This window comes from Metopolophium dirhodum, chromosome 8, assembly GCF_019925205.1.
Source record: "Metopolophium dirhodum isolate CAU chromosome 8, ASM1992520v1, whole genome shotgun sequence".
In the NCBI taxonomy this organism is placed as follows: domain Eukaryota; kingdom Metazoa; phylum Arthropoda; class Insecta; order Hemiptera; family Aphididae; genus Metopolophium; species Metopolophium dirhodum.
The window spans coordinates 35,763,960-35,779,532 of NC_083567.1; the positions used below are offsets into that span (position 1 = coordinate 35,763,960).

Genomic DNA, 15,573 nt, shown 5'->3' on the forward strand with positions numbered 1-15,573 from the left:
CAAACGAAATGAGAATGTGGCATTGTGGCAAGTATACCTACTATACGAGTGTTTTAATTTATATGTGTTACCGTCTAGACTCTAGATTAGAAAATACCTTCGATCGGTAAAGTTACTTAATTCGAATGGGCTATAAATAATTCCCCTGCACCCCCACATTGTGTTTTTAAAATTAAATTCCTTCCAACCAAAAAACCATACTAAAAATATTTTAGCCGCACAAAATTTTCCTATGAAAATATTTAGTGCGAAATTTGTTTGAATTTGTATGACTATTCGTGAAACTTCCAAAATCACGATATGACAGGGGGAGGGGGGAAATACGTCTATAAAATAATATTTAATTAATTAATTTCCTATTCGTTCGCCATACTCCTGTATATGACTTTACTAAATCAAAATAAGAATACGAGCCAGTGTATATGGAATTAAACATTACCTAATGCATATTACGTATTTGAGTTTCATTAAACACAACACTTTGAGAGCAGTAATATTAATGTGATATTCAAAGTTCAAAGAGGGTGTAAAATATATAGGTACCGAGATCCTTGTACAAGAAAATTCGTTGGAGAAGAGAACCGTTGTGGGAATAGAAGTAGAAGATGTGATTATGTTGCCTAAAGAAATTCATGTCGTCTTGACGTGGTATTTGTCTATATTAAGCCCTAGACCAAGACGTTCTACTCAAGAAAAAAAGATAATATATTAATCTCAGACTGTATAATTGTAACACAGGTCTCCTGATCGTCAATTTTTAAATATATTATCACCGGAAAAAAGTATGAATTTTGCCTTTGTAGTCCATTATTTTTTATAGAATTGACGAATAAAATAAAAATCAGAGGACTTAAATGGCCTCCCCGCGGGACACTAGATGATACATCTATATGAGAGTATAGATATGGAATTATGTAACGTCTTGACGTATTGTTTTCTGCCTGGTAAGCCTGAAATTGCCTGGTAAGAAAGAAAATATTAAATACGAATAATTAAAATATTATACCCTCTATAGTTGGTGCTTGTGAAATTAAAAATATTATACTGTATACCTACTACCTATTTTAAATGCATTGTTTATTTAACCTGTATAATAAATAATAATATTATATGGCCGAAGTATATTTTTTGTTATGATGTATAACTTATGAACATACTGGTAGGTATAGGTATCTAAGTGACAACCTAACCTGATAAGTGTAGAATCTTCATTTTAATGTTTTCATAGAACATAATATTGTTATATTAAATAACAACATACATTTTAAAGGTTGTTTATAAATATTGTTAAATTAAAAAAAACATAACAAATATAAACGTATTGAAAATCACTTATACTTGCAATCAAATAGATAGGTATTCCTTTACCCAATTTCTTACACACATATAAGTAATAGGTAAATTATAATTGTAAACTACACGTAATTTTCTCAGTTTTATAGGCGATTTTTTTAAAACATTCTAGCACAAATTATAATATGATTCCTTGAAAACGTATAAGTTATAAACAATTAATGTTGTTCGTTATTTTAAAAATCTGCTAATAAAATATTGTAAGGTAAATCCAAGGACACGTATCCGGTTTCCGGAGGTCTCTGTTTGGAAAAAAAAAGGTAAAGATTATATTTTGGTTAAAAAAATATTACTCAAAATTCAAAAATTTGAACAGGTTATAATTTTTGAAAATATTTATAACCATACAGAAATTAATTGAGTTGGATAGTGTATTGTATAATATTATTTAGTTAAACTGTCAAATATTATAATTATAAACTTATAATGTACCTACTACCTACTTATTCATATGTATCTACCTAGTTATAAATAATTATAACCAATTATATTATCCTTATTATAATAAGTAATAACATAATTTTACTACCAACAATAGCGGTACCTATTAAAGTTTCCTACAAGGCGTCAAGGCTACAATAATATTATGATTTATGGGGATGTCATGAGTGCGTTCTTATAGACCAATAATTAGGTACCTATATTGAATTGGTGAGGAGAGGGAGGTTAGGTGTAAAAAAGACCCATCCTCAAAATGTTTTGCTTTATGAAAAAGTATTTTACAAAATGTCTTTCTACTCTCTAGTATCAGAAGAATTTAATTTCGGAAAACGTATTGTCAACATGAGAGGACAAGCCCCTCCGAAAAAAATCCTATGTGCGCTGTGCACTACACTGTCTACTATTATGAACTAAGATAGGTATAGATAACTCTACAACTTTACTACAGTACCTTTGTCTCAGAAATCAGAATAATATATAGATAGTAGATAGATACTTATTGATAACTCAATCAAACAAAAATATCATGCATTTTTGTTTAAGGTAGTTGCAATTATAATAATCTAAAATTATCTGCAACGTGAATTTGAACATGGTTATTTCGAAAGCATATACGTAAACATTACTACCTTTTTTTTTTATTTCAGGTTTGAACCGACGACGCCGCGGGTAGGTATACTTTCGTATTATTTCCGCGACGCCGCCATCGTTTTTTGAGATCAATCTACATTACATTTTAGTTTTACAAAGGCGTTGGCCACAACAGGACCATTATAAGGGTCGACGGGACATGCCCCAACTTACCCCTTTACGGTTGTAATTGTTTACATTTTTTGTCGTTGTGATGTTTGTGGGCCGATCGGAGTCCGCCGCCCTTGATTACTCGTACTGGTCAGTTTCCCGGGCCGGCCTGAGCTCACCGCCCTGGAGTCTTGTGCTGTCCATTATCCGTCCTGTTCTGCGATGCTGTTAATATTACTATCTAGGTAGGTACCTAAGTACCTCACTTAACGGTATAGGCCATATGTGTATCTGGTATGGTGTACAAGTACCCCAATCCCGTATAGTGTATACCATCATACTATAGGTACCTACCCTATAGAGTAATAAGCTAGGTATACCTATACGTCATATTCTCAGCGGTTCCCAAACTTTTTTTCAAAGATGCAATTTTTTTAACCAAATTCAGCCACGGTGCCTTGCTGTGAATACCTGCACGAGAAACATAAATATTAAACAAACACTAGTTATTCTCATTGATAATCAGTTTTAATACGAGTAATTGTATTAAATATAATACAATATATAAACATATTCAAAGCATACCTATACGCAGCTAACCTAAAAATAATACATTTAAAAACTGCTTATAAGAAATGATGAAAAATATTTTAAAAGAGAAAACATTGTAACTAATGAGATGTAAATAGCAGCTAATGTTTGTAAAGTTTGGAAATGTCTGGTTTTATTATTGACGGCAGCAGTCGGAGGTCAGGTTCTGCCTTCTGTGTATACACTCAATATATTATATTGAGACGGTTGCGGCACTTGGTTTTAGTTGCAGTGTAAGCCGATAATCGTAACTCGCATTTTTATAACATTCAATTATTCGAAGTCCGTGATTATTTGGGCCGTGATGCCCATAGAAAGTGCTCGTGGTGCTCTCAGGGTACCGCGGTGCACAGTTTGAGAACCGCTGATCTATGGACTATGGTGTATCGGTTGTACCCTGTACGTACAATAATATTATATAATAAGCGGGAACGCGAAAATCACTTCGTTAAGATATAAGAGGTGGTTTTCCTTGACACACGATACCTACTGTCCTACTATATATGATAGAAAATATTATAAGTGTAAAGTGGTGGAGATTTGAAATCACCTCTGGTCGGGTTAAAAAGCGAAGACGGAAATCCAGCGACGAGCTGATAAAATGAATCAATTTCTATATAATCGTGTGTAGGCCCTGCATCGGGCACAAATAACGCGAATTATATCATCTATATGTTATCAATATTGTTATATAATATAATATATATTTAAATCCAACATAGGTTGAACTGCGAAATACTGGGTGCTGTTCGGACGAATCATTCGATAATTTCCCACAACTAATAATAATTGTAACGCACTAACGTGTTTGGACATCAAACCGACCTTGAACTGGAACAAGCTGTTCCCGCAGAGGTAATACTGTAGCAGGTGAAAGCGTTACATATGAGTTTATCACCATTTAGCTGATTTATATAATATATAATATTGTAAACAGACACACGCACAAGACAACTCGACAAATTCGTCTTCTTTCAGTGTTGTTGTGGAATTAACATCATAATATACCCCACTCTGTGCATAAGATTGTGCAAACACAACCGGTCCAGGTCTATAACCTGCGTCGTATATATTATTATTATTATCGAGCCAGTACGGACGAAGAATATAATATTTGACCAGAGCGCCGGGACGGCTATTATATATGCCCGCCAACGCAATGTTTAATTAATATACCTACCTAATAATTATTAACATCGTAGGTACACTGAACATTTAATTTCGATCAGTTCAGTGCACTGATGGCGTCATTCCAGGTTTTTAACAAGAAGGGGCCAAAGTTTTGACTGAAATATTATATTAAAAAAAATTAAATTAGATAAAATACCACATTTGGAATGACCCGTATGGCCGTATCGCGCACATCTAATCTATTTTAAGAATTATATAACAGTAGGTACAACGAAAAACCAATTTTAATAAATATTGAAACATACATCATGTTTATAAATTATAATATGAAATAAAATTCACATTTGTAAATATCTACTTATATTATATAAAATGACTTGCTTTACTCCTGTGTGATTCATCATCGCCTAGCCAGAACCGCTGAAGCTATGAGTATGAAATTTGAACATTAATTTTATTTAGTGATGTAGACACCCACTAAGAAAGGATTTTTCAAAATTTAAAAGGGGTAAGAACGAACAAAATTACTTAGCCAGAGCAGCTTAAGCGACGAGTATGAAATATGGACAGTAGTTTTGTTTTGTGATGTAGACACCTACTGAGAAAGGATTTTTCAAAATTCAATCCTACAGGGGTTAAAAGTCGTAAAAAAGGTAAAAAAATTGATAGACTGATGCCCTGACTGATTCATTTGCCTTATCAATAACTTCACTGTGTTTGTAATCTAACCCAGGTAGATTGCTTCCATGATAATAATATACTGTTCACTTAACAATAATTGGAATTTGGACTTTGGAGTAGACGACGAGAATGAAAAAAAGTATTTTGTATTCTAGAATAAAAATACAAATAAAAAGTCTTTTTTAAGTATTTAAAATACATTGGTCAAAAAGTATTTGATAAGTATTTGAAATACAAAAAAAGTATTCGAATACTTAACAAGACTGCCATTTAGGTACACCCATTTAAAGCATTTAACTATGGAAACTACTGAGAACTTTCAATTTTAACCTCTTGAAAGGACAAACTATATTCACTTTCCCATCAGAAAACGTAATGAAGTTGAAAATCGAAGCATTATTTCGACTACTTATCGTGTATACACAGACATAAATAAATAAAACAAACACACATTGTTGTAAAATCAATACATTCATCGCTCCGCTCAGAATCTAAAACTATCTGGTTGCGTCTCTTATATTATAAAGAAGTATTGTACCTACTTGAAATTAATAAAAATTTTCTCAAAGTCATGTCCGATTGTAAACCGAAAAAGGACAGATGACGACTGGTTAGTTACAAGAGAAACAAATTTGAATAAAACTGTGAACAGTGGTGTCATTTTAGTTTTTGAAAGGAGACAAAGTTTTACTGGCCTATTAAACTGAAGAAAAAAACCATTCGCTTCAGTAGCAGTGGTAGTACACTATTTCTTTTTACACTTACATATTTTAACTAAATAACAATTTACATTGTATATATTTATTATCATAGGGAAACTTCCCGATATTTGAGAGAAGAATGTTGACCAAAAATCGACGTCTATCCATATTCTATAATAATTTTAATATTAATTAACATCACAGTTTAAGATTTATCTTGCTATCTTTAAATTAAAAGAGTTGTAACATCCTAGACTTCAATCCAGGGACTCTAGTTTAGGACATTATTAGTTTATAATTATTTAAATATCAGCAAGAAGTGGCCCATCGGCCATTGCCTATAACTAGCTCAATACCAGCTCATAAAAACCTCCACACTAACCCATACATGGCCGGATACCAGCTAATTGTCAACAAATGGGGGGGGGGAGGAAAATCTCCCAACTGACTTTAAATTCATAAAAAAGTGTTGAAAAAACCTATTTTATGTTGGAAGTCAAAGAGTAGGTACTAAATCAAAATTTTATGAGATGGGAGTAACACAGCACTTAAAATTGTTTGCCTAGAGTAATATTACAATATATTATATAGTTAGCTCTGTGGTTGTATGAATCTTGTGCTCACATGTAGTACACAGACGTCAAACAGTGGCACCGACACGTAGTTTAATTGAACTGACTTGAAAATTGGTGGATGGTTAGGTAAAATAATAGAATATAGTGCCAAATCTTTTTGCTGTAATTTTATTAAATAGAGAAATGTCATAAAATTATTTATATATTATAATTTGTCAAGCTCGTTTAACAGTTGTTTGAAGGGGTGGGTGGGTCAACCAAATGATTAAATATTAACTACCAGTTTCAATTTCATTCAATACACCGCACTGGGACTCAGTGAAATAATTTTATAATAATATTATTTTTATTATTAAAATAATTTTTTCATAAATTTTGTATTGAAACAAAAAAATTAACAACATTGTAATAAGAACATAAAAAAAGCCTTTAACAGATGTAATAGTTGTGATTGCATATGTCCGGTTACTGGCTTAAAGTATCTGCCATGTGTTGTGCAGAATATTTTGGTTTATCTGTGACGACCATTTTGAGGAAAACATCAGTTAAAAACAGATTCCTGAGGTGTTGTTCAGATTTCATAGCAATGTTCCTGATACGACTGCCTCTTTTTCCCATCACCAGCTTCTCTATTCTTGGTGTATTGCAATGAATTAATACAACAATGTGTATATTTCCTATGTATCATTAAATAAGTGTTATATTATTTTATTACTATACTTAACAGTATACACGTGTTTAGAAAAAAACCAGAATTTACCTTCCCTAGAAACTTCATAATATTCCATTTCTACTTTTAAGTTGTACGGAACTTCATTGGGTAAAAAATCATACAATGTTGACTCTATCATGTGTAGTACTAATTTGTGGTCTTCTTTATCAGTCAATACATCTTTGGGAAATATCCAAGGAGATGGTTTGCTTTTTTGTAACAGGTAATCCTAAAAGCAACAAAATATATACAATTTTACTATATAATTAGTATTAGTATTAGGTATTTAATATTATTATTCATTATGTATTTATGATTTTTCATTAATTGGATTGCCCAATCCTCATAATTTTATAGATTAAACAATAAATTATTATTAACTTGTAAATGGTTTTTGTGTACCTACTTAAAAATAACAAATATATTTCTATAACACTACTCAAGTAGGACCCAAATAATAACTGTAAAAAGTTCAAATTTAGGTTTTAAAATGTACTACCATTATCTGATTGTGGTGGAACAAACAATAATTATGTTTATTTCTAAATTAATAAATAATTCTATTGATCATCCTAAGCTACCATCAAAACTCCCTTCTATGTACCTTCAAGACCAGGTAGATTTAATGGTACGTTCAATTAATCTGTAATTAGAATTATAAATAATTGTAATATCTTGTCGTACGTGCTCTACCACAGATTGCAATCTACTAGCAGTTGCGTCTTCACTCAGAATCATTTTTTGGGTAAAATGATTTTATATCATGGAATTCAAATGTAACACATCAATTACAGTGAAGCACAACACCTAAGGTATAGTAGAGCAGTACTCACATATCCACCTTTTTTTTAAATTGTAATTTTTTATTTCCCTCATAGACATTTACAAGATTATAAAGAAAAACATACATGTGAATTATTACTGAGTGCATTGATAAAATGTAAGTTGTAGGTACTAGACAAGTGTACTACACTGAAAATAAAACTATCATTATCACTAATACACTCTACTAATAAGAAAAAACTAAAATTGGAAATTTAACACTGATTAGTGATTAGGGACAGATTGGAATTTCGGACCGGCCCGGGAAAATAACTTTTTAGCGACCCACTAGCCAGTCATGTATTGGTGTTGGGGGCTTTCAGGGGCAAGTGTACCATACTGAAGATGTTAATTTTTTTTTTTAGTCCTTTAAATGTTAGTTGTTATGGAGTATTCATTGTTGCTACAAAAATTATTATATTATAATATATTAGTGAGGTTTGCAAAGACAGATATAAGATACCTACTTGTAATTAGATGTAATTTTTAGTTAAAAATCACTTGGCCTATCTTAAATATATGTGTAGGTACTATTTGAAAAAAACTACAATATGACTATTTACTTACATACTAAAACATATCTTACCAATAGACAATATTAATAATATACTATTACATATTAGTATAAAAGAAACAGATTAATAAAATTAACCTTTAACGGCTTTAACAATAAAATGTCATTCTTATTTCTTATTTTCAGTTTTTGTTATACTGTTATATGTAATAATATTTATTATTCATATTAGCTATTGCTCATTGGCCTATTGTTCTCTAGTTTGTTGTTTTGTAAATTTAAATTCTTGTATGAGAAAAAATTACAAGATACCAATTAAAAATAAAATTTAAAACTGCCTATACCTAATTGTTGTTAGTTTTCAATAGCCAACAAACTACAGCCGCCAGTGGTCTGAAGATGGTCAATTTGATGACAGATGAGGTGGCCAAAAGAATTATTTTTAAAACTAAAAAAATATTGTGCAGTATTTTTGTGCAGGTATTATATGTATAGTCCCAAGACCTAAGTGTAATAATGACATTATTTTTTCTTGTTAATTAATGGTTTTTGAACTTTGGAGGAATGATACTTAAATTTATGCAGTTTTACCAATTGTTCAATGTATGCATATTGTAAAGGAAATTGATGGCTAATTAAAAATATTGTAATTTTTTACATTAAGTTTCAACAGTAATTTATAAAAATGGTTTCTTTAAATAAATATAACATACTATTGTAAAAACCACGGTTAATATATATATACTAAAAAAAAAAAATTAATTAAAATAAAATAATAATATTATGTCATAAAGTATTAGATTCGGGACACATTATGATAACTGTACAAAAATAAATTATATTTTTATTGTGAGATTAATTAAATAATATAAAAATATATGAAAGTTTAAAAATACTAATCTAGTAATGTATATTGTAATGTATATATTATAGACAGCTCTCAAGTTTATGTTAATTAATTCATCTGAAATTCTATATTTAGCTACAATATATTATAGAGATAATCTATTGAAAAAAAAACAAAGTTCTTTAAGTTTTGAAAATAGTACTATTGCCCACCTAAAATTGTCTTTCAGACCACTGTCATATTATAGCCATTGAGTTTTGAAGTGCATGCGGTGGCCCCGTCAATTAGTTAGTACACGGTCCATTGGGAATTCCCCAAATTCCCAGTGGTCCAATCCGTCCCTGTTAGTGATTGTACCTAAGCAATATAATATTTTATAATTTTTTAACAGTATTCATTGGAACTAGTTTTTAAAAAAATATTGTTCAATAGATGTAATACACACAATCTGATAATCAATAAAAATATTTAACAACTGACCTCAATATCTGATGAACCAAGACTATGGATTGCAGATACCATAAATACATCTTTAAAGTTTTCCCAACCAATAGACTGCGTAATTTTTCTCCCTAACATCCTCTCTTGAATTTTTAAGCTTTCATGGGTTCTTCTTTTTTCAGGTGTCATAGTGTATGGTTCAGGAATATGAATGTTGTTATGTTTAAAGCATGTTAAAGACCGTGCCAAATCTAAGAGATAGCTTTTAGATTTTAAAAGATCTATCTAAAACAAAATAATTTTTTGTTTAAAAATTAGTGAATACAATATAATTATTTAGTATATACAGTGAAACTTCCAAACTTTAAATTACAGTCCCATGTGTGACAAAAAAAATTGCATTATAGAGAAATTTGGTGAATAGAATATATATATTTGGTTCTATTATGGTGAAGTTCTTAAAAGACCCTAAAACCCTAAAAAAAACCTGTATTTATAGACTATATTATGTATCCTGAAAAGAGTCAAAATATAGGTAGCCCGAGCCATGTCAAAACTCACAAAATTATTGAAAATAATACACAGTTATAAGATTATAATTTAGGAGTATTCTGGTATAAAAGTCAATCTCATCTCATCTTATTTTATCAAATTCAATGTACATAATGCAACTGAGCAATGGCACATAAAATACCTAGTTAATCTATATTTTACATGTTTTATCAGGTTGATTATGAATTATGAAGTATCTAAAAGCCAGTTGTACCGTCTACGGTTAAACTTTGATTACGCTTAATCAGCTGACCACAGATATTTAACTGGGCAAATTTAGCCAATTAAACTCCGGTTAACTTTAATAGAAGATGGTACAACTGGCCCTAAGTATTTCATGAAAAATAACACCATAGGTGGAGAACCATTACAATTTCGGGGAGGGCTAAAATGTTTAACATTAATGTGAATTTGTGAGCTGTTCTGGATTAAAAACTGTATATTTAGGGGGGGGGGCTGATGGGATATTTGGCAGGCAAAGCCCCCCCCCCTCCTGCTGCACAATTTTAAAACACAGAAATGAACATTCTTATCAAAACAAACTTTTATACATAATATTTTGTAACAATTTATGCTGAATTTTGTCTATCCAGTCCTCTTTGGAATCACACAATTATTTCAGGAATTAACACACTGTGAGTACACAACAACTACACAGTGTTAAGCCTGAAATACTTTAAAAAACAATTATCTTGCAAAATTATGAATAAGACTGTGATTCACAAAACTCTTATAAAATTATAAGTGTTTCGTGGTTCTAAAAAGATTAAAAACCACTGGTCTAGACTAATAAAGTAAACATAGGTACAAGGAATATTTTATTGCTAAAGGAAAAGCTATGTGTTCATTATCAATTTTTTTAAGTTGAAATAAATATTTACTTACTTTATTTAGTACTAGAAATGAATCTTTGTTAGGATAAAGATGTAAAAGCCTCAACACTTTGGGATCTAAATGGTTCCTTGTGTATCGATTAGACACATCATGAATAACACCAATTATATCTGCTTCTTCGATTGAGTTTACTGAATCATTAGCAAATGTCCTTTCTAAATTATACCTATAGCAATGGTAAGGTGTGTATGGTAATATGATTAGTTAATAGTTTGTAATAGTAGTGTTTTCATTTAAAAATGATGATTACTTTGCAATTTCTGTAGAGTCTACAAGACCAGGAGTGTCTAAAAAAACTAATTGCGTATCGTCCACACTTCGTACTGCGCGGACACTAGATCTTGTAGTATGAACTTTACAAGAATAAGGACATATCTACAAAACACAGTTGTACAAATTATCAAGTATAATATGATTTTGAGTTTACTAACTAAATTTATCTAAATAGGTATCCAAATACTTGTGTATTATAAGTTTATAACACCTGTTTAAACCTATTAATTTTTACAGTACTTACATTTCTCTGGACAATAGAATTGATTATAGAACTCTTTCCGGCATTTGGTACACCTATGATGGCTATTTTTAACAGACGCTGACGCTTAATTTCTATTAAATCATTCTCGTTTTGGTTGTCACTGTTGCTCAGACATTGTTCTGGGTTTGAACTATACTTACATTTCAATAATGTATAAACACGGTTCGGTACTGCAATTGGTTTTAAGCCAATTGAAAGAAAAATGGTACTGAAATACTTAGCCATTGAATAGAAGTAGCAAATTAGATGTTAACAATTGAACAACTCAGAGTTCTTCAATGTTTAAACTAAGTACCTATGTTTTATTGTATTTCAATGAACTACACTATAAAACACAAACATTTTATGAGAACTGAAAATTATTAATATAAAAATGCAAAAGAACCATAACGATGTAATTCAAGATTCAACATCGAAATTTGAATGAAAATAATATGAATATAATATGATTATGATATAAAAATAATAGTTAAAAAGTTTCCGGTTATCACTTATTGTTGTAATGATAACCGTGAACAGGATTTAATATGACCCGCTCGTTGCTACTTTTTGTTCCACAAAACATTTGTTCCAATATTGTTATCTTAAATCGTCACCATGGTCCATGATTAAGATATTAATAAGGCGATTGGGACGATTGGATCATCGCAGGAAAATTTTTTTTGTGATCTATGATGTCAAAAATGTCCCTAAAAAAGGTACCTACTACCTACTTAACTTTTCAAGTATCTCTATATTATACCTACATTTTATAACACAAAGAAAGTATTCCTTGGAACTTAATATGTATGGGTAATTTTTTAATTTCAAAATTAAAATCCTCGGGAAAAAAACCTCAGATTAAAATATTACTAACAGCCACATGAAAATGATTGAACAATGATTAAACGCTAATTAGTGTAATTATCACATGTCCATGTATTTTAGATTCTGAGCAAAGCGATGGATGTATTGATTTTACAATGATGTGTTTTTTTTTTTTGTCTGTCATCACCTTTTAGAACAGTAAAAGTGCTTGGATTTTCTTAAACAGTAACTTTTCTGATAGGAAAGTGAATCTAATTGGTACTTTAGGGGATCAAAAGTAAAAAATTCCCAGTAGTTTTCAAAAGCGACGTGAAAAACAAAAGAAAAATTAAGTAAGAACGGGAATTTTTACGCATAATCTGTTTTGGAAAAAATCGATTTTGGTTTTGGGTGTAACTCTAAAACAAATTATCGTAGGTACATGCAATTTTGACTGAATGTTTATATAAGCATTTTCTATACACCATAACATTTTCCAAATATTTTGATCTGTTTTGAACTGTCTACAGATATTTTCAGTTTCCAATTTTTTAGTTTTTTTTTTCTATGAATGTCAATACAATTTTATTTGTTGGGTTAAAAAGCTTGAAAATCTAATAGAAGGCTCCTAGGTTATTGTTTCAAAGGCAGATGAAAAAAATTAAAAATCCTTAGTCACAGTTTTTATTTATAAGCATTTAAAGTTCAAATCTTGACAATATACGGAAAAATCACGAAAATTAGCAAATTATTTTGAGTTGAGAATTCATAAAAATTTTTCTTTTTAAATCTAAGATTTGGAAATGTAATACAAGATTATCCATAAGTTTGTCTACCTTTATCAAAAAAAAAATGTGTACAAGAAAGTCAAATTAAATTTTTATGAGCGTTTGAAATTCATATTTTTACAACATTTGATATTCACTCGATTTCTCGTGTAACGATTTTCTTATTTTGTTGTAATTAAAAAACTATGACTGTTAATACTTGAAAATTTCACTGAATGTTTATATTAGCATTTTTTATACACGATAAAATTTTGAAAGTAATTTGACACTTTTTGAGCTGTTTACGGACATTATCTGTTTTAAATTTTTTTAGTTTTTTTTTCTTTAAATATCATTACAATTTTATTTGTTGGGTAGAAATGCGTGAAAATTTAATGCAAGGCTTCTGATATATTGTTACAATAGCAGTTGAAAAGTATTAAAAATACATAGGCACAATTTTTTTTTATAAGCATTTAAAGTTCAAATTTTGACAACATTTATCAAATTTATAATTTAATAATTATTTTGTAGTTAAAAATGTATAAAATGTTCAACTTTTATAGCTAAGGATTGAAAATTGAAAACAAGGCTCCACGTAAATAGGTTATATATAAATTACTTTATTCACAATAATATCATCAAATATACTTGGTAATATCATAGGCTGACTGACAGTTTTCGCTCAGAATCGTTTTTCTTATATCATTAATATATATATATATAATATACTGGTTACACATCGAGACTGTATAATACGACTCGAAAAGCGCGATTGATGTACTGACTCGCACTATATAATACTAGGTCTCCTTAACTTATTTCAACCACGTAAATTTATTAATTATGAAAACTAGGTATCTACTAAGTACTATAATTACTATTTACTTTTTTAGATTAAAAATTTAAAACCACGGTTAAAGAACAAAGATATATCATTAATAGTGATTAAAACAGTAGTACTATTGTCTACTTTAAGACACAATGAGTCTATAAGCAACAAGATGACTCGTCGTATAAAATGACCACACAAAGTTTCAAAAATAACATTTGGAATACCTAAAGACAAAGAAGAAAAAAATGGGAAGTAGGTGTATTATTTAAAAATTCAAATCGGGTTTGTTCAAATCATTTTTATAAAGAAAACATAAATAATGCATGGTTGTCAGGTGAAGGAACAAACCCATTTACAGTAAGCTATTATTATGTCTAATTAATTTTTTTTTTTTAGTTTATAAGTTTTTTTTCAATCTATTACAAAAAAGAGAACAATAAGAAGAATTGATGGTGAAGATAGGTTAAAATAAAAATAAAAAAAATAAAAAGGCAGATTAAACAGACTGTAGAGGCCTCCCAGCGGAGGTACTACGACTATCTAATTTGAATACCTATTAAAATATCAATGTAGAATACTTATGTTTAACCTATAATATAATCAGAGTTTATTTTAAAAATATCTTTAATCGTGGTTTGAACATACAATGATAGATAAGGTCTATATATATATATATATAGAATATGAACAAACAAAATATAAGAGAGAGCGGAATATGAATAGTTAGATAGTCCACAAGATAGTAAACAATGTGATATAACGTAATTATTATTGTAATGTTAAATATTTAGTCAACATATTGTTTAACGATTTGGCAGGACGTAGAAGTATACTTAAATAAATACAATTAAGTAACCACTACAGTATTTACAGTAATTAATAATGTATAAACAATGTGTTGACTAAGTATTTAACATTACAATAAATTGATCTTATTTGTCATCATAGGTATTTGTAATATTATAAAATGGCATTTTACTTAATTTCCATATTATATCACGTCTTTTAAAGATTTAATTATTACTAGATTTTTTTTTAACTTAGCTTTTTTTTACACGGAGTAATAGCGAAGTGTTCTTTGTGTGATAATAACTACTAATAAGTAATAACATAGGTACATAGTCATAGCTACCAATAATTACACGTTAGCCGCCATATCATATTTATTTATTATTTTTATTTATATTTATTTGAAACCCTAAACAGGGTTTAAAACCCTTTGGCAAAATACAAAATAATTGTGAGTACATTTTCTGCTTAATTTAATAATTATAAAAACTAAATAGCTTAATTAATATAATATAATTTATGGATAGCAAAATTAACAAAAAAAGTATGACAATAATAATAGTGGAACAGCATAATAATAATAGTAATGAATCAATAAATATAACAATAATAGTGACAGTGATAAACAAGAAGTGACTAAATAATTCAAAACATTAATTTTATTTAAACAAGTAAATTTAAGGCCATATAAACATTTTGTCTAAAATTCTAAATACATGATTATAAATTACGTGGCATGGAAAAAAAAATCATCAACATGGTCCGTTTACGGTTCGCCAATGACAGCTCTGAGAAAAAATTAGATGGAAGTGTACCTAATTGTTTTTCTTTTAATAAAGAGGAACATGAAATAAGTTGCATT

General features: G+C 29.4%; 1 protein-coding gene across 1 annotated transcript; it reads right to left on the minus strand.

Annotated features, from left to right (window-relative positions):
• Positions 1-6,538: 6,538 nt before the first annotated feature.
• On the minus strand, positions 6,539-11,997 carry LOC132951089 (GTPase Era, mitochondrial). The gene is made up of 6 exons (XM_061022792.1): positions 11,514-11,997; positions 11,247-11,371; positions 10,988-11,162; positions 9,590-9,835; positions 6,975-7,155; positions 6,539-6,891 (listed from the first exon to the last, which is right to left on the minus strand). The coding sequence occupies exons 1-6, from the start codon at positions 11,757-11,759 to the stop codon at positions 6,680-6,682; spliced, it is 1,185 nt and encodes a 394-aa protein (XP_060878775.1). The 5' UTR covers positions 11,760-11,997; the 3' UTR covers positions 6,539-6,679.
• Between the last annotated feature and the right edge of the window lie 3,576 nt (positions 11,998-15,573).